Source organism: Benincasa hispida, chromosome 4 (genome assembly GCF_009727055.1).
Source record: "Benincasa hispida cultivar B227 chromosome 4, ASM972705v1, whole genome shotgun sequence".
Taxonomy (NCBI): domain Eukaryota; kingdom Viridiplantae; phylum Streptophyta; class Magnoliopsida; order Cucurbitales; family Cucurbitaceae; genus Benincasa; species Benincasa hispida.
The window spans coordinates 16,855,191-16,881,725 of NC_052352.1; the positions used below are offsets into that span (position 1 = coordinate 16,855,191).

General features: G+C 37.6%; 2 protein-coding genes, 1 long non-coding RNA gene and 1 pseudogene across 5 annotated transcripts; 3 read left to right on the forward strand and 1 right to left on the reverse strand.

Moving 5' to 3' along the window:
- Nucleotides 1-2,795: 2,795 nt before the first annotated feature.
- Nucleotides 2,796-15,804, forward strand: LOC120075707 (protein NUCLEAR FUSION DEFECTIVE 6, mitochondrial). Of its 2 annotated transcripts, XM_039029322.1 has the most exons (4): nucleotides 2,796-2,945; nucleotides 4,129-4,516; nucleotides 4,837-5,048; nucleotides 15,217-15,804. In XM_039029322.1, the coding sequence occupies exons 2-4, from the start codon at nucleotides 4,329-4,331 to the stop codon at nucleotides 15,234-15,236; spliced, it is 420 nt and encodes a 139-aa protein (XP_038885250.1). In that variant the 5' UTR covers nucleotides 2,796-2,945; nucleotides 4,129-4,328; the 3' UTR covers nucleotides 15,237-15,804. The 2 variants fall into 2 exon arrangements, with proteins under 2 accessions (XP_038885250.1, XP_038885251.1); XM_039029323.1 differs by lacking the exon at nucleotides 2,796-2,945 and having other exon boundaries at nucleotides 4,930-5,048.
- On the forward strand, nucleotides 8,067-12,920 carry LOC120075708. Of its 2 annotated transcripts, none has more exons than XR_005481386.1 (2): nucleotides 8,067-9,585; nucleotides 9,729-12,920. It is a non-coding gene; the product is annotated as an uncharacterized LOC120075708 (long non-coding RNA). The 2 variants fall into 2 exon arrangements; XR_005481387.1 differs by having other exon boundaries at nucleotides 8,067-9,414.
- Nucleotides 15,805-17,689: 1,885 nt separating the features above from the next.
- LOC120076802 lies at nucleotides 17,690-20,118 on the forward strand. The gene is made up of 3 exons (XM_039030722.1): nucleotides 17,690-18,760; nucleotides 18,869-19,115; nucleotides 19,205-20,118. The coding sequence occupies exons 1-3, from the start codon at nucleotides 18,001-18,003 to the stop codon at nucleotides 19,908-19,910; spliced, it is 1,713 nt and encodes a 570-aa protein (XP_038886650.1). The 5' UTR covers nucleotides 17,690-18,000; the 3' UTR covers nucleotides 19,911-20,118.
- Nucleotides 20,119-20,446: 328 nt separating this feature from the next.
- On the reverse strand, nucleotides 20,447-22,250 carry LOC120076803 (annotated as a pseudogene).
- Between the last annotated feature and the right edge of the window lie 4,285 nt (nucleotides 22,251-26,535).

A 26,535-nucleotide genomic window follows, 5' to 3' on the forward strand; every position in this document is an offset into this window, starting at 1 on the left:
TCAAAACTACCCACGTGTACATGGAGGTTTCTATGTATCGTCAACACCTTAGGTACATTTATTCAAATACCTTTCTTACCATCAGTACTCCTCTTCATCGTGTTTAGGAATATCAACGCATGTACTTTAGCAATCTTAGGTATATAAACATAGCACATCAAGCTTAGTTTTAACCCTAACGCATGCTTCATACTTTATTAAATAAGTTGGCTTAAATCGTGTTGAACTAGCTTGTAAAAACTATTAGCATGCGTTAGATATGGAAAACATACTTGGAAATCTCATACATTAGTAACATCATACGTTGATAAACATTCATAGGCATTAGCAATTCCAAACTATCCTTCTAGCCTAGGAGAAGATATGACTGCCTTTATCCTTAGTTGAGAGTAACTACTAGATCTAACCCTCAACGTTAACCTTAGTCGGGGATAACCCTTTTGATCAATCCCTCGACGTCGTATTACCTATATGCACGTGGTTATAACTGAGTGCCGTCATACCTTGGGTACTTTTTCTCAGATACCTTCTCAAATGTCCTTCAGTATCAAGCTGCTAAGATACCTTCTCAAATGTCCTTCGGTATCAAGTTGGTCCAGTACCTTCTCGAATGTCCTTCGGTACCAAGTTGGTCAGATACCTTCTCAAATTTCTTTTGGTATCTGGTTGGGCGGATACCTTCTCAAATGTCCTTCAGTATCACGTTTTAAGTAAAACTAGTCATAAACATTTAGTTGAATACTAAGGCTTAGTGCTCAAATCATCATACTAGTTCATCATAAAAATGGAGTTACTTAAATATGTTGAAAGTATTTGGACAAGATAACATATTTACATCATGTCAATTCCATGGAAAACATGCTTTACTTAGCATGAGAAACAATTTCACAAATACGTTGCTTGGCACTTCATTTAAACACTTAGCATGAGGAATATCTTCAAAGAAATCATAGTTTCTAACACTTAGCATGAGAAACAACTTCAAGATCATGGTTTCTAAATCATTAAAACATCAATTCATCACATAGTCACTCACAACTCGTTGGCCTCTTAACGGGTTATACATCTCTCCTAGCTCTTTTTGGCCTGAAAGGACATAATTCCCGATTAAACTACTTAGAATTCTTAGCAAAATACCTCAAATAGAACTTTCATCATCAAAGACAGCTTTACCATCGAGATACTCATCATGAGTGAATTCTTCTCATGAGCGAGGTTCTCATGAGCAAGATCCTCCTCATGAGTGAGATCCTTTCATCCTAGCGATACTCACCTTTCCAGCGAGATTCAGCCCAATTTCTAGCGAGATTTCCTTATAGAGCGAGATCCTCATCACAAAATCTCGCTATAATCTCCACGGTGAGCTGTTTGCTTGTTCTTCCCAAGCAGCTGTCTGCTTATGCATAGATTCTCTGTTACAACTTTAAAAATTCATAACTCAAAATCCAAACCTTTTTTGAAGAAACTTCCTTCTCTTTCTTACCTTAAAATTTCAACCAAACATTCCTTATAGTTTGGCCTAGAGCTTCCAATCTTTACCTCGGGCTTTGATTAACCTGAGATTCTGTCTCTTCTCTAATTTCATCACTTTCTGTTCTTCTTCTCCTGCAATCTTTCTCCGCATGACAACCTTGAAAACTAGATTCTCCCAGCTTTCAAATGACACCGATTTCACTAAATTTGCTCATGTAGATTGTCGAAACCAAGCTTTCGAAGTTCCTCTTCCTTTTAATCTTCCTGCCACCTCCCGAATTCAAAGATTAACCTCCACGTGCCAAACCAATAAGTGAGTTTCCTTATTTAATGTGTTTTTCTTTTCCGTTCTCCACAACTTATATAAATAACAAGAATTTTCACTTATTAAATATTTAATATATCATTCCTTTAGCTAAACTTACTTGTTTAGGAACTTAGAATTCGGGGTTTACACTTAGCTACACAAGAGCTTATTTATTCTTGCTTCCATCCTCTAACCCTCCTAAAATATGGCTTCATTTAACTCATTAGGAGACATCTCATTACTTACTCTTACTTAAAGTAATTAAGGTTCAGGTTTTACATCAAGTCCATTCGCTTGGTGCACAAGGGCTTAGTTCAAAGGTATGAAGGCTCATTCCCCATCACCAAAAAGGTTAGGAAGGCTGCATACCAAGTGTAACTTCCTCCAAAGCTTAAGATTCATAATGTCTTCCATGTAAGCATGTAGGAGCCTTTTCATGGAGATAAAGATGATCCAAGTCGAAGTGAGTCTAAGTGAGCTCCAATGCGGTAGTAATAGAATTCGACCAAAAAGTTGAAGAAGTCTTGGTAGATTGAAAGTTAAGTAGGAGAGGAGTTCCCAACTACACCGAGTACTTGGTGAAATGGCATGGTCTTCCTGAAAAGTGAGGTTAGTTGGGAATGAGAAAACTTACTTTGACAATTCCCTGAGGCAAACAAGCACTAGAAAGAGTAGGACAGAATGAGGACCGTGAAGTTGAGTGGGGGAGGGTGTTATGACCCAACAAATTTTCAAGGCTTTGCCCAAATCCAAGAAGTATGTCCAAGATGGAGTGGCCTAGTCCAAAAGGTTTATGGACTTGGCCAATAAAGGGGTGTAAATATTCTAGACGCTTCCAAAAGATTCTACAACATTTATAGCATGTATAGAGAAGTACAGAATTGTTTAGAATTGTATAGAAAAGTTTAGAAGACCAATTACAATCATTGGATCAAATCAATCCTCACCATCCATTGAGGAGGTGGAGGACTTTAAATACCTCAAAGGGACTCCTTTGTAACACAAGGTTGAAAAACCTAATAATAGCTTTCTCATTCACTCACGACAAGTGCTCTCTCTCTCCTTGATTACTTATCTCGTTGAGTTTGTCCTAACTTTTCTTTGGTCTCTTTGTTGCTAGCAAAACATAAACATTCTCCAAAGCTTACTTAGTGCATCTTTGAAGGTAAGATCGCCGAAGTGCCACAAGTATTGGTTGTGGTAAACTATAATCATGTGATAATATGCTTTTTTTCTTTCTCCATTGAAAAAAAATTGAATATAAATCTAATAATAAGCTTGGTCAGCAAGCCATATTAGCAAGTAAAAAATTCAAATAGAAATATTTGTTAATTTAAACTGTTTTGTTTATATAGGAGACTTTATATATCTAATATTGAAAATTTAAAAACTAGAATGACAAATTTAAAATGGTAAGAACTAAAGATACATATTCCAACAAATTCAAAATTTTCTCTAATTAGATTTACATGGGACAAATTAAAAAATATGCCATAAAAGTAAACCATTGTACAAATCCTCTCCCATCGAATTGAGTTTTTTTTCTTCGTATATCATATATTTCGTAAATGTGATAGATTTTGAATAATTTCGTTTAGAGATTTTAGTTTTAATTTTGGACAAATTTAACATTTTCAACAATATTTCAAAAGTTGTGAAATATCCGATTCTTTTTCTTTATTAACATCAATTTCAAATTTTGACTTTATTTTTGTTATTTATTAATTTCGATGGATATTCATTAATGCAAAATATTTCAGATTAATGTGTCCATTTTAGAAGATCTGTTTATTTTCTTCTATATTCTTAATTGAATATTAATCTATATTGGTAATATACATAAAAATATAAATATACATCACAACCATGATTCCTTTGATGTGTTTACAAATATAGTAAAAATGTAAATATGCATTACATATATTGTTCGGTATATAAGATAATATATTGTACACATTATCTTATCAAATATATTCTTTTTTTTTAGAAAATTCAAATGTATATCGAATTTATTGTATTTTATATATCAAATATATATTATTATCTCCTTGGGAACTTTTGGTTGATTATTGTTTTTTTTATGAGAGAATAATTTTCACATTTACTTTTTTAATTGTTTTGAAAAAATGACTGTTTTGGTAAGTTTATAACCGCCAAAAACTTTTCTTACTTGCGTCTTTTACTATTAGTATTACCATTATTATGTAAAAGAACTAAATGGCAAGGGGATGGAAAAAAAAGTAAATCGAGCGAGATTTTTTGTTGTGTAAAATAATAAATTATTCATGTCAAAATGAAGAAAATGAAGAAAATGAAGAAAATGAAGAAAATGAAGAAAATTTATGTAGGCTGTGCATAAACATCTTTGGAATTGGTCAGACAATTTTGGGGGCAGGCGCAGGCCCAGTCTCGAACAGCCCAAGGAATTTCCATAGGTTTAGTTTTCGTCCCAGCCCACAGGGTATACGACTCTACCGGATCGCTCGTCTTCTTCACTTCCAAATTTTGACTCGAATCTTGAAAGTTTGAAACAGATAGCCAAGGGAATATGGCGGCTTGCTGTTCCTGGAAAACCCTACGAATTTCCTCCTCTTCCGCTAGAACTCTCCTTCACCGTTCCTCCTCCTCTCCCTCCGCGTCTCATTTTGTGTCCAAACCTACTATGTCTGCCGGACTTCCTTCTGCAAAACCGCCCGCATCTTCCCGCTTCTATGTTCAGAAGCTTACCAACTTCAGGTTTTTTTTTTCTTTTTTTTTTTTTTAAAAATTATTTCCCCCCCTTTTTTGGGCTTCGTTCCTTTCCGATCGGGAGGTATGTTGGAACTATATGAATCAGTAATGTAATGTCATCTTCTCCGGCTCCAGGATTTGGTGTTTCTCAATTTCAATTGCCACAACTTTTTTATTTTATTTTTTACTAGTTTCTTGGATTTAATCCATGTTATTTCGGATTCTATATCCCTAAAGAGGTTATAGTTTATTTTTTATTTCTAAAATCTAATTAATGACCCAAGTACACTTACTGGGTTGGCTGATCTATTTTTACACATCCACAGTCAATTTATGGGATTCTATGCATTTCTCTACTTACTGAAGACAATCATCGTGACGACTCACTGTTTTTATGCTAAATGTCGCTGCTTCTTTAGGCTTCCAGTGGAGTTATCAAGCGTGCAGTCTCTAATGCCATTGCACAGTGTTACCGCTTCTGCCTTGTTTACTTCGTTGCTTTCTTTGCATAACAACAGTTGGGGTTATCTATCTGAAGGTAACCTTTCTAGTTTTAGGCTTTTAGCTCATTCTATATTATCAAAATTAGCTCACCTGAAATTTCCAACATATACTCTTCGATAAGATGTTAATATCTTTGAGTTTTATTCTAGTTGTACGATTTTTCAACTTATTGCAATCTGATATTCCTGTTCTGGTAATTGACACATGTTATGTTAAACCACCTATACTCTAGGAACCGTATTCTGACTTTTTATTGATTCCATAATCCATTGAGGTAATCATGTCCCTCTTGTGCCCCCATTTATCCGGATGCAACCTGTTGTTACGGTAAATAGGGATTTCCCGGTTTTCATACTTCCAAAGAGACATAAGTATGAACTCATCGTGTGATCAACTGATCAAGAGGCCTTCCAATTGTTTGTTAATCTATAGTTTCTGCCTCTATGTTAAATTACTGCTACTATTAGAAGCTTAACTGCACGGTTAAAGTTATATCAAAAAAGGAGGAAAAAAAGAACGTGTGATGGATTTATAGAAATGCCATGCAATTGTGTTCTGACATTTAATTTCTGTTTCTATGTTAAATTACTGCTACTCGAAAACTAATTGTTTGATTAGACTTTGTAACGACCCAACTTTCTATTATACTTCTAGGGTGCTACTATATGCATGCATATGCTTGACAATAAATTCCTCTTGAAAATTAAATAAAAGAATTAAAAATTTTATTTCATTAAATAAAGTTCAATTAATAAAATCCCGAAAACACCGTTTGGGGTACCCCTCACTCTAATTTAAAAATAAATTTAGTAAATAATAAATTAACAAATGAATAATTGAAATAACTAAGAGTTTTAATTGCTAGACTCCTAAACCAAAACATATCAAATAAATAAAAACGTAAGTGCGGAAGCATTATCATGTCCCAATAGTTGGGTCATGGATCCCTCTTGTTATTTGCCATTCTGTCTTTACCTTTACTTGAAAAAAAAACATGGGGAGAAAAGGATGAGTATATAAATATACCCAGTAAGCGACCCACTATTGGGCCACTAGGTGAACTGTTAGCTTTCCTATCGGGACTTAAGTGCACTAAATGCATCGTAGGCATAGGCATAGGCATCAGGGGTGAATTCGATGGCACGTTTTCATAGGTAGTGACCCCAGAGGGATACAGTCATAAACATAAGTGGTGATCCCAAGGGGAGCATCGTATATAGGCATAAGGTGTGAGCCCGAAGGCTTACAACATGCAACATGCGATGTTCATAGCTCGATAAAAATGCTAACAGTCACTATCAGTCTCACATAGGCATAAGCGTACAATCAAAGTCTTAAATCATGCTTAAGTTTCAAAACAGTCTCACAATTCATCCATCAATCAAACACTGTAGCAATACATAATATCAAAATTCCATGGCATAAACATAAGCTTCCACAATTCCAACTGACCAACAAACATGTCATAATATTCCAGGGCAACATGGGAATCAATACTTAACACATACTTAGGTTCGAGAGCAAACTGGCAGTAGGTAACTTACCTCGCCTTAAGCTAAATCACGCAAGGATATCCTTTCCTTCACTACGAATCCTGAATCAAACACTAGAGAAGAAAAAAACAAATTTAATTTCAATCATGAAGGCATAACCCAATCCAACACAACCAAAATTAAGGGTTAGCAGCCTAACCCAGTCCATAAAGATGGTGAAACCCTAATGTCTTACCAGATTTACCAAAATCACCAAAATTAGCTTTTAACTCAAACGGACAGCAGCTTAAACCTCCACCTCCACCTCCTAAATCAACATGAAACCCAAAATTAAAACAAAATCCTAGTTGGTATGCAAGATTAAAAGGAACCCACAACAATGACCAACAACTTACCCAAAAGTATACAAAACCATCCAAAACCCTTGTTGAAGCTGCTGGATAGTGACGAGAATATGTAACAAGAGAAAGGTTTCCCATTCCTTAGCCGGAAAAATATGTGGCCATGAAATAGGTGCCTTCCGAACTCCAACTTAACCTTCAAAAACATCACAGGTAGGTTAAATCTTGGCCAAAACCTAAACCAATCTTAATGGGCATTTCAAAAACACCCCAAAACTTACTCGAACCTCAAGATTCCGGTGAAGACATGACAACTAGTGGGGCTGATTGGCGGCGAATGCGTGGCTATCAACGGTGGCGAGCGGCAATGGAACAACCACGACTCGATCTAGTCGATGATGGCTGGCATGCAAGGGAGCTGTCTCTTATACACATCTAGATGTGTATAAGAGACAGGATGATGGCTGGCATGCAAGGGAGTTAATTGGCAAGGCGATGGTGACTGGGGGCTAGTGGACGAGGCGACGGTGGTGGGGCGTGGGGGATCCCGACTCGACTGTGGCATGTGAGCAACAAAAGAAAAGAGAGAAACGGGAGGGGGGATTTCTCTTTTTTTTTTAGCCTTGCACGTTGATCGAGGCAACTCTAATAAATAAATAAAAATTCTTTTCAGACCCTAAACTCTAAAATAATTAAATAAACCTTCTCTTGTTTTTAAAAACCCTTAATTTCCTCATGAAATATATATATATATGTTGAAATATGGTGGTTTAGCCCTAAGGGCATTTTTGTCTTTTTACTATATGCCTACTAAATTTGGGTTTCCCCTCACTCTATTTATATCCGAGAAGGTATGATATTAAAATAATAAAAACTTCTCTTTCGTGGTTTTTTCTTCCTATGTTAGGGTTTTCCACGTAAGCCTTGTCTTGTTTCTTCTCTTTCCTCTTTACTTTTCAATATGGTATCAGAGCAAGGTGATGAAACCCTAGACCCGATAGAAGAAATTTAGACCTCAAACTTGCTAGGTGATGGAACAATGGCAGACACGTCTAATATGGCCGTGATCTAGGCGGCCGGATCGGTATCTCCGGACGGTCTTAAACCCGGTGCAACAACAGCCGTGGATTGGAGCACAACCGCCAAGTGCCCTCAACCTAGTAGTCGCACCACTCGTAGTCCCTGGAGCCGCGCCATCAAGCAGCCGCAACCCAGTTGGGTCAGGTCAGTCAATCAGAGCTCTTCTTGCTTCCAGCAACCAGCTGATCGCTCTCGAGCCATTCTCGTGCTACTCGATCGCGGCTTTGTCTGGTAGCAGCGTCGAGCCTTGTGGTCTGTACCCGATCGGAGCTCCGCCGGCTGCACCTGTTCAGCAGCAACATTGTGGACAGTACCTCCCGCATGTTTATTCGGTTTAACCTCGGTATCGAATCCATGGGAGAGAATTCCATTCCTGTCTCCTATGGACAAAAATATTCAAGATCAGAATCCCATGGGGAACTCCAATAGCAGTTGGCAAGTCTCCAACAACAAATGACAACTTTTGGGGCAAAATTGAATGACTGAATTTTCCATTCTTCCAATCCATTTAGAAAATCCGGTAACAATGTTTCCTACTCTTCCTACTACTAATTTTTTGTCTGGGACTATAAGAAACTTTGCAGGGATGATCACAGGAGAAAAACTGAATGGCCAAAATTACTCTCCTGGTCCCAAACCGTCAAAATGGTCCTTGAAGGGCGCTATAAATTCGGGTACTTGACTGGAGAAATACCGCGACCAAGCCCTGGGGATCCCCAAGAGCGTGTCTAGAAAGGAGAGGATTCGTTACTTTGCTCGATGTTGATCAGTAGCATGGAACCTTAGATTGGGAAACCCCTGCTCTATTCGGCCATTGCACGAGGTATTTGGGATGCGGTCCAGAGATTATATTCTAGAAGGCAGAACACGTCCCATCTATATACTCTACGTAAATAGGTCCATGAGTGCAAACAAGGGAGCGTGGATGTAACGTCATACTTCAACAAGATGTCTTTATTATGGCAGGAGATGGATTTGTGACGGGAGATCATCTGGAATTGCTCACATGACGGAATTCAGTATTCGAAGATAGAAGCGATTGATCGTGTATATGACTTCCTTGTGGGATTGCATCCAAAATTTGATATGGTTTGGAGTCGAATTCTAGGGTAAAAGCCGATACTGTCTCTCATAGAGGTCTGCTCAGAGGTCCGGTTGGAAGAAGATAGATCAGGTACTATGAATGGCTCTGCTGTTACCACTATGGAGTCAGCTGCCTTTGGGGTGAAATCGTTTGGATCGGACTACGACAAGCAGAGTGGCAAAACACCTCAAATATGTGAACATTGCAAGAAGCCGTGGCACATAAAGGACCTGTGCTAGAAGCTACATGGTCGACCTCCTAATGGAAAATGTTGCCCTTCGAATGACAAATCGAAGTCTGGCCGAGCTCTTGTGAGTGAATCTGTTGAGGAGGCCGTTCAACCTCAGGTGACCAACCCAGGTGACTCAGGTACCGTAGGGGTCGGAACAATTGCTCAGTCAGGTACTCAGTCCTTTAGTTTCTTTGTTGAAGGCAATGAATTATGAATTCTAGATTCAGGAGTGACCAATCACTTGACTGGCTCATCTGATTGATTCCTCTCGTATTGTCCGAGTGTTGGAAATGAGAGGATTCAAATTGTAGATAGGTCCTTCGCTCCTATTGCAGGAAAAGGTCGGTTGTCTCCGTTTCAAGGATTAGTTTTACAAAATGTACTACATGTGTTAAAGATTTCTTACAACCTGTTGTCAATAAGTAAAATAACAAAAGATCTGAACTGTAGAGTTATCTTCTCACCAGATGCTGGTTTGTTTCAGGACTTGAGCTCGAGGACAACGATTGACACTGTCCGATATGACAGGGGCCTCTATTTCCTTTCTGAAGTTGCTTCCACTAGGAATTTGTTTAGGACGGGTCTTTTATCGTCATTTACTATGTTTGAAAAGTATTATTTATTATGGCATTTTTGCCTTGGACATCCAAGTTTTCAATATATGAAATATTTGTTTCCCCATTTATTCCATAATGTGAATATTTCTTCTCTATTTTGTGATGTCTGTATACGTGCTAAACAGCCTCGTGTTACCTTTGTTTCACAGCCTTATAAACCTACCCAGCCTTTCCACCTGATCCACAGTGATGTTTGGGGCCCTTCAAACATCTCTACCTTGTTCGGTAAACGATGGTTTGTCATGTTTATCGATGATCATACCCGGCTTACATGGGTGTATCTCCTTACTGATAAGTTTGAGGTCGTGTCTATCTTCCAATAATTTTACTTAACTCAGTTTGATACGAAGATTGCCATCCTCCAGAGTGACAATGGACGTGAGTTCGTCAATCACACCCATCGGGAATTCCTGACTTCAAAAGGAATTGTCCATCAAAATTCTTTTGCTTACACTCCGCAACAAAATGGGGTGGCTGAATGGAAAAATTGCCATCTCATTGAGGTTGCTCGATCCCTGATGATTCCTGTGTCTCTTCCATCGTATTTATGGGGAGATGCTGTTCTCACTGCAATCCATCTAATTAATAGGATGCCCTCACGCGTTCTTAAGTTTCAAACACCCCTCGAGTGTTTTAAAGAATCCTGCTTGTCCACGCGTCTTATTCCTGAGGTTCCTCTTCGTGTGTTTGGTTGTACAACCTTCGTCCATACTCACGGTCCCCACCAAACTAAGTTTGCCCCACGAGCTCAAAAGTGTGTATTTGTCGAGTATCCTCTTCATCAGCAGGGTTATAAATGTTTCCATCCATCTTCAAGGAAGTACTTTGTCACTATGGATGTTATGTTCCGTGAAGATAAACCTTTTTTTCCCGTTAGTCATCTTCAGGAGGAGACCACTAGTGAAGAGACTAACAGTTCCACATACTCCGTACCTATTGACTTTAACCATGAACCTAATCTAGATACAAATACAAATGTTCCTGTTCTACCTAGTTCCGAATCTGGTCTAGAGATCCTGGTGTTTGTTCTCCCTACTAGGCAGGTGCCTTGGATAACATACTATAGGAAGAATCTCAGAAAGGAAACCCCCGTTGACCCATTGGAAGCTGTCCAAGAATCGGAACTAGCATCGACTCAAGTTCAAGATCCTGTTGTTTCAGAGAATGTCCTTGAAGGAAAGTCTGGGTGTGTAAAAGGTGGTAGGATAGGCTGAGAGAAGGTTGAAACTACAAATGGTAATGAGGTACTGGAAGATCCTCAGAAGGATGAGAACTTGCCACAGGAGTCTGAGCAGAGTCGGTACCTTGATACTGGAAAGAGGCCGGAGAAAACTGGCGATTATGATACCATTCTTGATATGCCCTCTACGGAAAGGAACCAGGTCATGCACCAAGTACCCTATGCATAGCTTTCTAACCTATAGTAATTTGTCTCCTGGTTTTAAAGCATTTACTACCCAACTGGATGTTCTAGCAATACCTACTAGTGTGCACACAACCATGGAAGTTCTCGAGTGGGAAGCGGCAGTTATGAAAGAAATGAGAGCCGTTGAAGCAAATAAAACTTGGGATCTGGTGGCCCTCCCTAAATGTCACAAAACAATTGGATGCAAATGGGTGTTCACAGTGAAGTATAAATTTGACGGAACGCTTGAAAGATACAAGGCCAGGTTAGTAGCTAAAGGGTTCACTCAGACATATGGGATTGACTATTCAGAAACTTTTTCCCCAGTGGCTAAGCTCAACACAATCCGAGTTCTTTTGTTCGTTGCCGCGAATAAGGACTGGTCTCTACATCAACTGGATGTAAAAAATGCCTTTCTGAATGTGAGTTAGAAGAAGAGGTTTACATGAGTCCTCCGGGTTTTGAAGCAAAATTTGGGAACCATGTTTGCAAACTCAGAAAGTCCTTATATAGGTTAAAACAGTCTCCGAGAGTGTGGTTTGATAGATTCCTGATGTTTGTTAAATCCCAAGGGTCTGTTCAAGGGCATTCTGATCATACCTTGTTCACCAAAAGATCATTGTCCGGGAAGATTGCTGTTTTGGTGGTTTACGTTGACGATATCATTTTGTCAGGGGATGATACGACAGAGAATGATAAGCTGAAACAGAGGATGGCAAACGAGTTTGAGATTAAAGATCTTGGCGGTTTGAGATATTTCTTGGGGATGGAAGTGGCGGGATCGAAAGCAGAAATATCTGTGTCTCAATGGAAATATACACTAGACTTGTTAAAGGAAATGAATTACTAGATGTAAACCCATTGACACTCTTATTGAAGTTAATGGCAAACTGAAAAATACTACGGAAGGAATTCTTGTAAATAAAGAGAGGTATCGTCTTGTGGGAAAATTGATTTACCTATCTCATACCAGACCTGATATATCATACGCTGTGAGTGTGGTAAATCAATTCATGCAGAGTTCGTATGAGGAACACATGAAAGTGGTTACTTAAATTTTGAGATATTTGAAATCCACCCTAGAAAAGGGCGTAGTTTTTAGAAAATTTGACAAACAGAGCATCGAAGCGTATACTGACTCAGATTGGGTAGGATCAGTGATCGATAGAAAGTCAACTTCGGGATATTGTACCTTTGTATGGGGAAATTTGGTTACCTGGCGGAGTAAGAAACAGGGTATAGTTGCCAGGAGTAGTGCCGAGGCGGAGTATAGAGCTATAAGCCTGGGAGTGTGAAGAAATATGGTTATAGAAAGTTTTGTCCGATCCTCAACAGAACAGTCTTGGTCTCATGAAATTGTATTGTGATAATTAGGTTGCCATCAGTATTGCCAAGAATCCAGTGCAACACGATAGAACCAAACATGTTGAGATTGACAGACACTTTATTAAAGAGAAGTTAGACCACGACATTATTTGTATTCCCTATGTTCTTTCAGGACAACAGGTCGCAGATGTTCTTACCAAAGGGTTATCGAGACAAACTTTTGAAGCTTATGTTAGTAAAGTTGTTTCTCCTCACTCTATTTATATATGAGGTTGGGGTCTCTTGTAAGTATGATATTAAAATAATAAAAGCTTTTCTTTCGTGGTTTTTTCACCGGTGTTGAGGTTTTTCACGTAAGCTTTGTCTTATTTCTTCTCTTTCCTCTTTACTTTTCAATAATATCTTATTCCCTTTTCCCCTCGAAAAAGGAAATCTCCTAAATCTCTCAAACAAACTTCTAAACTTAAATTCAAACCTCCAACATCCTTTATCAAAAAAAATAAAAAAATCATAAATCTATTTTTCCTCTCCCCAAACTAAATTCCAACTTAAAAAAAATTCAAAATACAAAAAAATCCCAATTAACACAAGATACTCAAATTGTAAAATTACCTTAAAATTTTGGGACGTCGCAGACTTAATTTAAGATCTTGGATTCTTTTTGCTATTTTCCCGTGGGTTTGAATCTTTGTTTGTGAATGAGTTTCAATACATATACGGTTGACTTTGAAATCTTGATCAGATGCATGTGCAAGAATTTTTGAATCAATATCTTCTGCTTCAGTATCGTTTTCAAGTTTTTACTAATTCCAGAAAACATACTAATGACAAACAATGATTTAACTTCATGAGCTGTTAAACTTCCCTACAACTTATGGACCGTATTCTTTAACGTGTGAATAGTTTTCTTCAATATCTAGATTTAGAAACTTTTGTAAGGTTAAGATGCTAGTGCAGGAATTTTAATTCAGTATCTCTTGCTTCAGTATCATTGATTAATTATCAGTTTCTACCAATTCCATAAAACATACGCATGATAAGTAGTGATTTAATCCCATGAGTTGGACAGTTGTTATGAGCACATACATTGGTTTTGCAAAAAGTTATGGTAAGCCTACTTTTATTTAACTTACTTTACAACACAAAGCACTCCGTGATGTAGGGAGAGTTAGAGAAAATTAGTTAATCTTGGATAAATTCTAGGTTAATTCCTTTACCATGGAGATCTCTCATTTAGTCTCTCGTAGGCTACATCACCCTCACCCCAATTTCCGTTAACCCTAGAAATAGAATAATTATGATAAGGATTAGATAAATAACCTGGTACGAATTCCTCTTCTGTAAGGTGTACGATGTCAAGACTCAATGTAATGATTAATTAAGGAATTGTCTTTCTTGAGAATTGGGGTTTTAAGCCTACTTGAATGCTCTGCTAATACTGATCACTTGTGTGAATCTTTATCTAGAAATCAAGTTGTGGGAATAAAAAACTAATGAAATTGCAAGAAGAGTCAAATAGTCTATCTAAAAGGTTCCTAGATTTCTTTATTCTAAAATTCCTTCAGTGATGTTCTTCAAATCCGATGCTTAATCAAGTCTCTCGAGTGTAAGTTTTCTGGTCTAAAATTAGTGAATTCGTGGGCCATAACAAGTATAGATTAAAGGCATGAAGGACCTAAAAGTATAAATAGAAATCCAAATTTATTTAATCAAAGTAGAAATGTAATCCATCCATAATACTCGATGGTTACATCAATCCCCAAGCTGTATAAAATTAGAATTTCATGATAAAATTAACACTAGAAATCGGTTGTAAAATCTCAGAAGTCATAACAAATTTATGAGTCATAACAAGAGCAGAAAACTCAAGAGAAAGGAGTAGACTGTTGTCATCTAGGCCATTTGCCCCCGGATCTGCCATCATGATCCCTAGCTCCATGAATTTCATTTCTTGTCCCTAGAGTATTCTTGCTTACTGAAATCGATTTTGTTGATCTCAGCCTTTTTCTCCTAAAGCTTATCTCCTTCCGTAAATTAATCTTAATTTTATAGCAAAATTGCAGCAGTGCCTATCGTCATAAGTCAATGCCTACACGTTGATGTATTGTGGTGGAACTTCACGTTTGTAGCACCTAGGTACTAAGCTTTTTGGACGAGAATTTGGATGATTTAGCGGCTAGGTGCTGAAATTATTTTTTAGGATAACCAAATGCATAAGGGCACCTGAAATATTGAAAGAACTCCCGCATTCAAGTATTACCCCACAGGTCATAGCGGCATTTCCAAATAATTTCTTGGAAGATTTTCAGCTTTACATCCTAACTTTCATGCCACTACTTAACTTACACCATCCCAAATATTGTTCTCTTTTACTTCCAACTTTAATTTCTGGAAGGAAAAAACAAATTTCGTTCATAAAAAATGATCATCTATGAAAACAGACTCGAAGAAAAGCCGTAAAATAATGAATAGTTATTAAAACCTATTTTACTGGATATGTATTTAGAAAACAGAAATGTTATGATTGTGTTCTTGTAGCCTGTAGGTGTAGAGGTCTTGAGTTTTACTTGTTATGTTCTTTCCTTTTCTTCTTCTTTTTTAAAAATATTTTTGGTGTTACACAGGATTCGCTACACCTCTATAGCATGGGCGGTGCCTCCAGTCTAGATACCAGACTGAACCCTGAGAAGAAGATTTGGTTATATTGCTTGCTAGTTGCAAATTGATTCGGATGTTCCTACATCAGGAAGTGTTTGTCTCTCGCTTTTCCCTAGTTAACAAACCATTATAGAGATGACAGGTGACAGGATATCCCTATATGCTTTTGTTGGTAAAAAGTTTTGCAGATAAAGAGGATATTGGGATCTCAGGAATGACATACGAATTATCGGGAACTGTTTTATATTGTTATATCTTGCACAATTATCTTAACTTAAGCCAAACATTGCTAGTTTCGATGTTTGAGGAAACTTCCCATGAATCCTTGTCACTGAGTTTGATTATCCTGCCACATTCGGTTGGCTGTAGATGTTGCAGAATGAATCGTATAAATTCCATGGTGATATTGCTCTAGTAAGTCCTGCCATTTTGGACCCTCAATTTAGCCTGCGAGTTTGGCTCATTTTAAACATTTCTGTTCACTTTTGAATTGGGATCTTCACACCCCAATCTAACATTTCTTTCTTCGTAAACTTTATATAAGTATTTTATCAGTCCATTCCTCACTTTCTCAGCAGGCTGTTTTGGGTCCAAAACAGACGAGCATCATCAGCAAACCGAGGGTATGTTTTTAGTATCTGATCCAGTTTTAAGTTTATATTTTTGAATACAATGTAAGCAACAGATAGAATGTATCTAAATCTGAATATATTTAAATATGATTTAAATAGAGTAAAAGTAATCCAACAATGAAACGTGGATTTAGGGTAAAAAATTTCAAGAACAAGGTATGCTTTTAAATATGAAACGTGGTCCGGTCAAATAGAATTTGGAACCAACAATTTCTTCCAACCTATATCGAATATGCTCTGCTCTAACCTCTAACCCAGTTTTCTTTCTTTCGATATGCAACTTTGGTTTTATTTCGGTTTCAATCCAAATGCAACATTATGATTATTGAAGTAAAAGTGTAAAGCTGTGTTGCTGTCAAATATGCATTTAATAATTTAACTAATGGTGTTGACTACTTGAATAATTGGGAGCAGTTATTTTAATCCATATGATTTTGGTTTGGGTTTTAAAATAATATCTATTAGTTGAAGTTGAAAAGAAAACTAAACTTGAATATAAATTTCACGTTTACGTCGATTTGATTTTTAAAATTTCAGGTATCTAATTGATGTTTAAATTTTTAATTTTGTGTTTGATTTTGTATCTAATAGATCTTCAAATCTTTAATTTTGTATCTAATATATTCTCAATATATATTCAATTTTTTAAAAAGTTGATTTTTTTAAAAAAAATCATAAAAATTAATTGATAATACTAATTGATCTATTTGATATAAAATTAATGAAATTTTAAATTTTCAGTTATATGTTAAAAAAATTTAGGGATATGTTGGACACAAAATTAAAAGTTTTTAGATATTTATTTAAATGTAGTCTTCAATTTATTGTGATTTGGGTTGGTTTCATTCATGAAGATTTATCCTAGGGTTGGCAAAATTCTTTGCGGGGCCCATCCCGATCGGGCCGGGGAATCCTCGGTTTGACTGGGGAATTTTTTTGAGGGCCTATCCGGGGATGGGGATGGTATCCTCGTCCCAACCCGACCCCGATTTTATATAGTTATATTTTAATATTTTATAAAATATATATTTATATATATAAAATATGGGGAATGGGGACCCGCGAGGACCCCGTTTCCCGACGGGAATCCCCGCCCCATCCCCGCCTTCAAATGGCGGGGACGGGGGTGGGGATGGAGGGAATTTCCCCTACGGGGTCAAGGACGGGGGATCTTCCCCCATTCTGTTCCGGCCCCGTTGTCAACCCTAATTTATCCTAAGACCTGGCTTGAAAAAAATGAACTCACTTTAACGACCTAAACTTAAATTGGAATTTATGTATAATGCATTTTGATTGTGGTACTAAGTTGTTTGGTTGCTCTAATATTTCTGAGTAAGTTTGTTTTGAAAACTATAACATAAAATACAAATAAGAAAAATGTACACTATTTTTTTTTTCTTTTTTAGTACAATTACAATTGGGGTAGGGGATTCGAATGGGTCTCGTGGTTTCTATCACATAGATGCCAATTGAGCTAGGCTGGTTTTTATATATTTGTAGAAGATTTAAAAGTTTAACCATTTCTAAAATAAATATTAAATCTATGCTTTTGGTTGATTTTATTTTATTTTCGTTGAATTTCTTGAAATACTAATCAAATGATAAATTTCTTAGGGATATCTTACTCTTTGTGAAGATATGCTTGTCAAAAATGTTTTGGTATACTAAATAATGAAACAGTTTTACAAAAAAGAAAAAGAAAAAGAAAATTTAAAATCATCGCCCAATTTTTCTTTCTTGAAAATAAATTATTGTCCTGTTTATTAACAAAAAGCGCTTCATTTATCATATTATTAATATATATATATATATCCTAGCAAAAAAAAAGAGGAGGAAGAAGAAGAGATTGAGCACAGCAGTCTCCGAAATTATAATGAAGTAGATGCGTGGGTCCATGTGACCGTTGAGTAACGTTACAAAGTCCAAAATTCAAAAAAGTTGGGTCTTTTTCCTGCGATTGCCCTCCGTTGGCAACGGCCATTTCCATCATTCTTGTCCATGAAAGCAAGCAACTGAGAGAAGCCGGAAACATTAATTGTGATTGGGATCGAAATAAAAGAATCTGGGAAATCAAGTGGTTCATTGTTTCTTTGAGTTCTTTGAGTTTGAGGTTGGAGAATGGCGAGTCTAGCACCGGGAGTTCTGGTGAAGCTTCTTGATGGAATGAATTCTGGAGTGAAACCTACGAGCGATCACCGGAGCTCGCTGTTGCAGGTCACGGACATCGTGCCAGCGGATCTGGACGAGAAAAACCTGTGGCCGAAGCATGGATTCTATATCAAAGTGTCGGATTCTTCGCATTCAATCTACGTGAGTCTGCCTTCGGATCAAGACGATTTCGTTCTGAGCAACAAAATGCAACTAGGTCAATTCATTTACGTGGATAAATTGGAACCTGGGTCGCCCGTCCCAGTGGTGAAAGGCGCGAAGCCACTCCCGGGGCGCCACCCTCTGGTGGGAACGCCAGAGCCGCTGATGGGTTTAAGAGAGAAAGGGGAGAAATGTGATGATAAATCAAAGGCGGCAAAGGCAAAGGTTTCGGGTCCGAGGCGGGGTTCTTGGGGAACAGGAACAGGGCTGTGCCCGGGAGATGGGAATTCTTCACCCATGATTCTGAAGCCCCTTCCGCTGGACTTTGAACAATGTACCCCCGTGAAGGAGCGTGCAACTCCTAGCTCCCTGATGATGTCTCCCATGGTGAGGGGCAAGAACGGAATCCGGTCTTCCTTTGGCGGTGGTCTGTTGGGTAAACTCGAAAGCCCTGCTCCTTCAATGCTTAGGAAAAGCTGTGCTTCCATTTCCAAATTCCCTAGAAGCAAGAGCGTGCGCGAGCGAGAACCAAGAGTTTCACCACCAACTCCCTTCAACTCAGCTGTAGGTACTATTCATTATTGTTAAAACTTTCAAATGCTGCTGTTGCCTTGCCTTTTGTCCTTGAAACATATTATCTTTCATTTTTATTCTTTGGCTTGTTGTCATGTTGCAGCAAAGAAGAGCGTCACTCCACCCCCTAGCTTGCGAAATCAAAGAACCCCAGCTCCGGCTGCCTCTACCTCCCCCATGCTGAAGAGTTGCGACTCTGATGATAGTGTCACCGTTCTTCCCATTAACTTACCAGGAAAACTCAGCATATTAGGTAAGGAAGCTGTGCAGCAGAGAGATACAGCGCAGAAGAACGCCCTCCACGCCTTAAGGGGTGCCACTGCCACGGACGCTTTAGTTAGATCCCTCAGGTACAGCTATACAGCTAACACCATTCTCGGTGTCAGTTTATTTTTTTTTTCATTCTAAGATGGATACTTTGTTGTATGTAATTGTGTAGGATGCTTTCTAGGTTGAGCAAATGGGCTAGAGCCGATGCTCCCGCCAACTGTTTCGACAAGTTTCTTGAATTCCACCAACAAATCACGCAGGCAGTGAATGATATGGTGTCCATTCAAGCCGCTACTGAAATGGCTCAGAACCAGGCTTCCAAAAAGCAACAACAGCAGGAACAAGAATCTTCCTCCATACTAAGCGAGATCACACCCAACTCCAATAATCCAGAGTCAAGTTTATCCAAAAGAAGGTGTGGGTTGTATAAATCCGTGGCAGCTTGTCCGGAGAGAAGTGGGCAAAAGAAAACCAAGTTTGGGAAGCTAAAAACAGCAACAGCGTTATCTGTTGGGAAATTAGGAATGGAAAGCAGTGATAGTGATGAGAATGATGAAAATCAGAAGCCACCGATGCCAATGCCAATGCCAATGACATCATGGTGCAGCTTGAGCGACACAATCAAACTAGGAAAGCAGATTGAAACGGAAGCTGGAAAGTGGTTCATGGAGTTCGTAGAGAAAGCATTGGAAGCGGGTATGACGAAGACCAGGGGAGCGGGGGACGAGGATGTCAGGAAAGTTCCTCAGTCTCTATTACTCAAGCTCATAAACTGGGTCGAGGTTCAACAGTGTAACACGAACAAGATGGGAGCACTTCATCCTAGAGGATCACAAATTGCTCGCAAATTAAGGATCAAGATCAAGAACCCTTGATTATATTAATATCTGCGCACACTCTTTCTGCTTCTGCCTTGTTTTACTTCGTTGCTTTATCTTTACATAATAATAGCAGTAGGTAACCTTTCTATTTTTAGCTCATTTCCATATTGTCAAAATGAGCTCACCTGAAATTTCCATCAGATAGTCTTCCATAAGATCTTTGAGGATTATGGTAGTTATACAATTCTTCTAGTTATTGCAATCTGATATTTTTGTTTTGATTATTGGCACCATGTTTTATTAAGCCATCTGATATAAGGAACCCTATTTTGACCTTTTATAGATTCCATTGAGCTAATGTCCCTGTTAATGCCCCCTAATTGTTTTCGGATGCAACCTGTTGCCGGTAAATAGCGATTGCCCATTGTTCTCATGCTTTCAAAAAGACAAAAGTATGAACTCATAGTGTGATAGATTTATAGACAGGCCTTCAGATTAAACACTAACAATCATTCATTTTATTGTTTTGATTATACTGGCAAGATTTAGGTTTGGGTGATTTAGTTTTCCCCTTTCACTACTCTTTCAAAGGATAGGTAACGCGAATAATGTAAATAGAAGTAGGAAGACATGCGAATGTCGATTGCAGCTAATTAAAATTGTTGATTTTGATGATAGCGATAAGCGGAGATGTAAGTGGTGGTATCTGGCACATACAACTCTTGGTAGTCATTCTCTTCCTTAGCCATCTTTTCCATGGATATGAATTCTAATGGCCTTTGTTGGAGAGGCAGGGATGGTGACTGAGAGCTGGGCGGCACCACGGAAGGTAGCTTTGAGAGGAGAGCTTCAAGACTGCTCATGGAGGGAGTTATTCTCAATTGATGGCTCAAGTAGGAGTGGCCATCGTAGAACTCATATCCAGAGCCTCCTCCTCCTCCTCCAGAGAGTTGCCATATATCTGACCCGCCAAACCCCTCCACCTTGACAGGGCATAACGACGATGACGGATGTGGCAAAAGCCACCCGGAATCCTTTCTATATAGTTGAAATTCTTTCTTAAGAACACCACACACCTCAAATCTTCAACCACCTTTAATACACATATATTAAGTTAACAGGAAAGTAGTTAATCAGTATATAAATACATTTCTTACCTACAATTTAATGAATCAACTGGCAGTGATTCATTTTTATAATTAAGAAAGTAGGGAGAGAACCTTGTGAATAGCTCCTAACTGAACAACTCCTTCCCGAACCGCTATAAGAGCTATGGTCTGCAACACAATTGAGTGGTCTTAGTTAGGAGGACAAATAATGGTTTTAGTTAGAAGATCAAACTACTCTTCTACCTTTATGCCCGACTGAAACTGCGCCTCCCAAGTTCTAGGTTGCTGCAAATATTGGTTAAAAATGCATGAAGAGACGCAAAATGAGGTTTTAACTAGCACCAAAACAGAGATGCGCTTAAAGTAATAATAGTTAGTACTGTGTCAGCTGAGTTATTGTGCCACGACGACCACAAGTTTATTTCTTCATCATTTGTTGTATCTTTGTAAATCCACTTATGACTATGATCAGCCGCGACTTTTCCAATTAAACTGGGATAAAAATATCAGATCAGTAGAATAGGAAGAGATCAGAAGAAAGGAAAACCTGGTGGAATTGAATTTAATTGATCACAACTTGAACTTGCCCTTCTCCATAGTTGTAGATCTCATGCGACATCTTAAAGAAGAGCTCCGGTTGAAGTCCCTGACAATTGGCTATATACCTGGCTGATGATGAAGTGGCAGCACCCGATGAGGCGGCGAAGTTGCAGAAACCATCTTCCCACACCAGTATCCTGCCATTTCTCAACGTTAATGTATAATTGCATAAATTAAATTAGTTAGCTATAGGGATATATAGGAGCAAGAAAACTGCAGCGTACCAGTTTCTTCTGTTCCCTCTTGATATGTCATAAGCACATTGACCATCCCATCTGCTATGAAAAATACCAATGCAAATTATCGGGGTCATCATGATTTTTCATACTTCACACACATTATTATTATAAATTTGGAACCACTGGTTTTTGTGCTTACTTGGGTGGAGGGTAATTTCTTGGCAGTATCCTCCAAAACACCGCATAAATCCACTGAGAGTTTTCATGGATGCACACACTTCTCAACGTATGTTGAAGAAGATGAGTCACAGCTGATGGGCTTACGAGATGTTCGTCCATCACACTTACAAGCCTTGATTTCTCTCTCTCAGAGAGAGCAAAAATAAAACAAGCCAACCTTCTTTTTATAACCAAATCTCTCTTTCTCTCTCAGAAAAATACACACAAACACACATATACCAGTGAATTATTTCTATATATATATTTTTTACTTCCTTACTTTTCCTTCAATCTCTTTCTTAGAAATAATCCCACAAGACTACAACCGTTTTATTTTGTGAAACACCAGATATATATCCAGAGAGGGTACTATAGAGAAACTTTGTACTACTAAAAGGCTTGTGGGATCCCTTGTTGTTGTATAATAATATCATCTATTCTAAAAAAAAAAAATCTATTGAAAACATGTGTTAATGCTAGTCAAATTTGGGCGATATTCCGGTCTCTTTCATGTATTACATTATAAGTGAACATAATGAACATTTTACTTTTAATTTTTCCTCAAAAGGTCTCATATCAATAGAGATAATTGTCCTCACTTATATATATCTCACTTCCTTCCCTAACCAATGTGGAATTTTGTTCCCACTCCTAACACTCATCCCTCTGTTTTTCAATATTTTTATATATTTTTATTTACTCGACAAGACAAAAGTTTGACTGTCACCATATAGGAGAAAGACTCACTACTATCTATCAATTTGTCCAATTATAATATACCGTGTGATGAATTTTTTTCTTTCTTATTATTATTTCTTTTCTTTTTAGAATGATGAGAATGATCAGATAGATTACTCAATTTGTCTTCATATACTAGCTTAAAGTTTTTGGGTCAATCGATAATTTAAGACACATATATATCCCTTAATTTACAATAATATGTAATTCTTCTTTTGAGAGATTGAGAGTAGCTATGTATTCATATATGGACGCTAACAATAAACCCACATTTCGAAATAACAATCAGAACGAAAGACCATGCTTTTGAAATTTGAAAAAAATTAATAGAATATCTCCTTTATCCTCTCTCTAATTATCTAGAGCCAAAAAAATCTGGCACCTTAAAAGGAAAAGGGAAAGCAATGAAGTGCTAATAATATTTGCCGCACTCTGTTTTTTGAAATAGAATACAGGAGGAAAATGGTTTATCTAATAATTTATATATTGGGAAAGAGTTTGAGAAGTTGGAATGGGAAGAAAGGATGGGACATCGTCGTTCCAGTCTTGTACAATATACAATATAATATTCATATGTAGCAGACTCCCATTCTTTCCTATGTCGAATTTGTTTGTTCGTAATAAGAGGAAAAAAAATTACTGAACTGATTTATTCATCAGGCAAAAGAAATGGAAAAAAGAAAAGAGCTGGAAATGTGTTGCTGTGTATTTTTGAGCTGTCTGTTAGCAGAAATTTAGCCATGTAATCTTCAATTTAGGCTAAATTTCAGTTAATGGACAGAGCAAAAATATACGTTAACGAAATGAATGCACAGCCACAAAGAATAAGTCATCTTCTCCCAATCACTCACCTTTAGTTTAGTCTAGTATGTATATATGCTATAGATATGAAAAAAAAGAATCCCAAGAAAACTCTAATTTTATAATGCTTTGGATTGTTTGAATACACGTAGTATTTATGAATTAGAAGTACAATCAGCCTAAAGATCATTCTATTTGTTGGGAGAAGCTTTCTTCTTAATTATATCATTGTGTGTTCTCTTTGAGGGATCGAAATGTCTTTTTGTTATAACACACTACCCTCCGATGGTGAACCTCGATAGCAGCAAACAGTCAGGAACTGATGGTCGTAAGAAATGTGAAACCTACAAAACAAAAACTCGTTATGGACTGGGTCACTGATCTCGCTATCTTTAAAACATTTCGTGGCTCTGCCTAAGTGTGCAAGTAGGTCAACAGTATTGCCATGTTGTCCCCAAGATAAAACAACCTAGAAAAAAGGTCTTGATCGAAAATGCACCGTCATCGATTGGAAATTCACACTGTTCAGACTGATTTGCTCGAAAAATGATCGAAAAAATGTAAAACTGGAAAAGAAGGTTGAGAAAGAAGAGTAGAGAGTAATTTGAGATGAAGGAATGAATGAGATGATTTGAGAGGCTGAAGGCTTGCGCCTTTTATAGGTGTAGAGAGCCAATAGGAAAAGACTCAAACAACGCTCGGCCACAGAACGTGCAGAGCCACAAATTGCATGGAGCCATTGAATGTGTGCGCTGAAGACTTGACTGTGCTCATCGTGACATGTGAAGTATTGAAAAATAATAATAAAATAAAATAAAAATAATTAATAACTTTTTCTAAAAAATAATAAAACACACGCCTTGCCTCTCTGTCCGAACAACAACGATGTGCATATTGGATTTCCACCATACCCACATTGGTCTATCTTCTCACTCCTTTTGAAATATGGGTACCCTTGGGCCCAAACCCAACATCCAAGATGGGAGTTTATGAGTGAAAATTCACGTCCCAACTTAACCGATATGAGATTCCCAAAAGCCATTTTTTCTTTTTAAAACTCAAATTTTCACCAACAATCCCCCACTTGAAAATTTAAATACATAAGAAACATGTTTTTCATCGAGCAGTTTCAATCTATACAACACTATGTATAAGAAAAGGTGTCTTACGACTTGAATCTTTACGTAGTGTAGATCATTCAGAATATATTAGAGTGGCCCTTGGTTTTGAACTCTATCTCTAACAACAACTCACACACATTATCATTAGGGTGTAGTTCAAAAGCCCATGCTTTAAGGTCTAGCATGTGTATCCCAGTTTAATGAACGATCTAGAGAGCTAAAAAACTCCATAGGAAGTGGCCCCCACTTCCACATTCACAAAGGTGAGTCTATCAAGAGTACTCTTGTAGCTGGGTACCCCACTTGACATCAAGTATAGATCTCATTAAGAACTGAATTCAACCTCTCTTACGTTTTAGGATATCATGCTCATACTCCAAGTTATAGGAAGGGAACTCTGTGTTCGTTTTAGCATGATTCATTATATATCACTTGTGATCAATTATTACCTGTTGAACCTATTTTAATCTCCAGTCTACAGGTTGAGTTTTCTTCATAGTGATTCATCTTTCTATAGGCATGAGTCCCATCTTTTCTGAGGTTTTGAAAACCTTTTCTCTGGCTAGTCCTTTCGTCAAAGGATCTACCAAATTCTTATCAGTCCGTATATGATCTATTCTAATTGCATCAATAGTGAGAAACTCTCTAATGGTGCTGTGCTTACGACGTATTTGTCGTCTCTTTCTGCTGAAATAATGGTTATAAAATTTTGCGATTGATGCAGTACTATCGCAATGGATCACTACGACTGGCCGACTTTTCCAATAGAGGAATCTTTGATAGCAGACTTCTAAGCCAACCTATTTCTTCACTAGCTGTTGCTAGTGCTATCATTTCTGACTCTATCGTAGATTAGGCTAAAATAGTCTATTTCTTAGACTTCTAAGAGACAGCTTCGCCTGCTACATTGAAGATATAGCTACTTGTAGCCTTTGAATCTTCTAAGAGGGAGTTCCAGTCAGCATCGTTGAATTCTTCTAGGATAGCGGGAAACTTCTGATAATGTAATCCTAGGTGTTGAGTTTTCTTCAAGTACCTCATAACCTTTTCTATAGTATTCCAATGCTCTATACTAGATCTACTTGTAAACCTACAAAGTAATCCTACAATATAAGCTATATCAGGTCTAGTGCAGTCAGCAGCATATCTAAGACTGCCTATGATGCTCGCATACTCAGATTGGTTAACATTATCATCAGTATTCTTGAACAACTTAACACTAGGGTCGTACGGAGTACATGCTAGTTACATTCAAAGTAATTGTATTTCTTTATAATTTTTTCTAGATAGTGAGATTGATCCAAAGAAATTCCATTTTTAGACCTAGTCACTTTTATGCCTAAGATTACACTCACTTCTTCTAAGTCTTTCATGTCGAAGTTTGTACTCAATGTAGATTTTACATAATTTATGATGTGCAAGTTCGACCTAAAAATTAACAAATCATCTATATACAGTCACATGATAAGTGCAAGATTATTTTCAACCTTATAGTAGATGTATTTGTCACTTTCATTAACCTTGAAACCTTTAGATAGGATTAGGTTATCGAACTTTTCATGTCATTGCTTAGGAGCTTGTTTTAGACCGGATTTATCTAGTTTACAAACCTTATTTTCTTGACCATGGATTACAAAACTCTTAGGTTGTTCTATGTAAATCTCTTTTTCAAGTTCACCATTTAGAAAGGTAGTCTTTACATCCATCTGATATACTACGAGGTTATAAAGGGAAATAAGAAAGAATAAAACACAGACTGGGGTAATTCTAGTGACAGGGGAGAATGTGTCAAAGAAGTCTATGTTTTCTCTTTGTCTAAAACCCTTTGCCACTAACCTGGCTTTAAACTTGTCAACTGTTCCATCAGGTCTAAGTTTCTTCCTCAAGATCCATTTGCACCCTATTGCCTTGT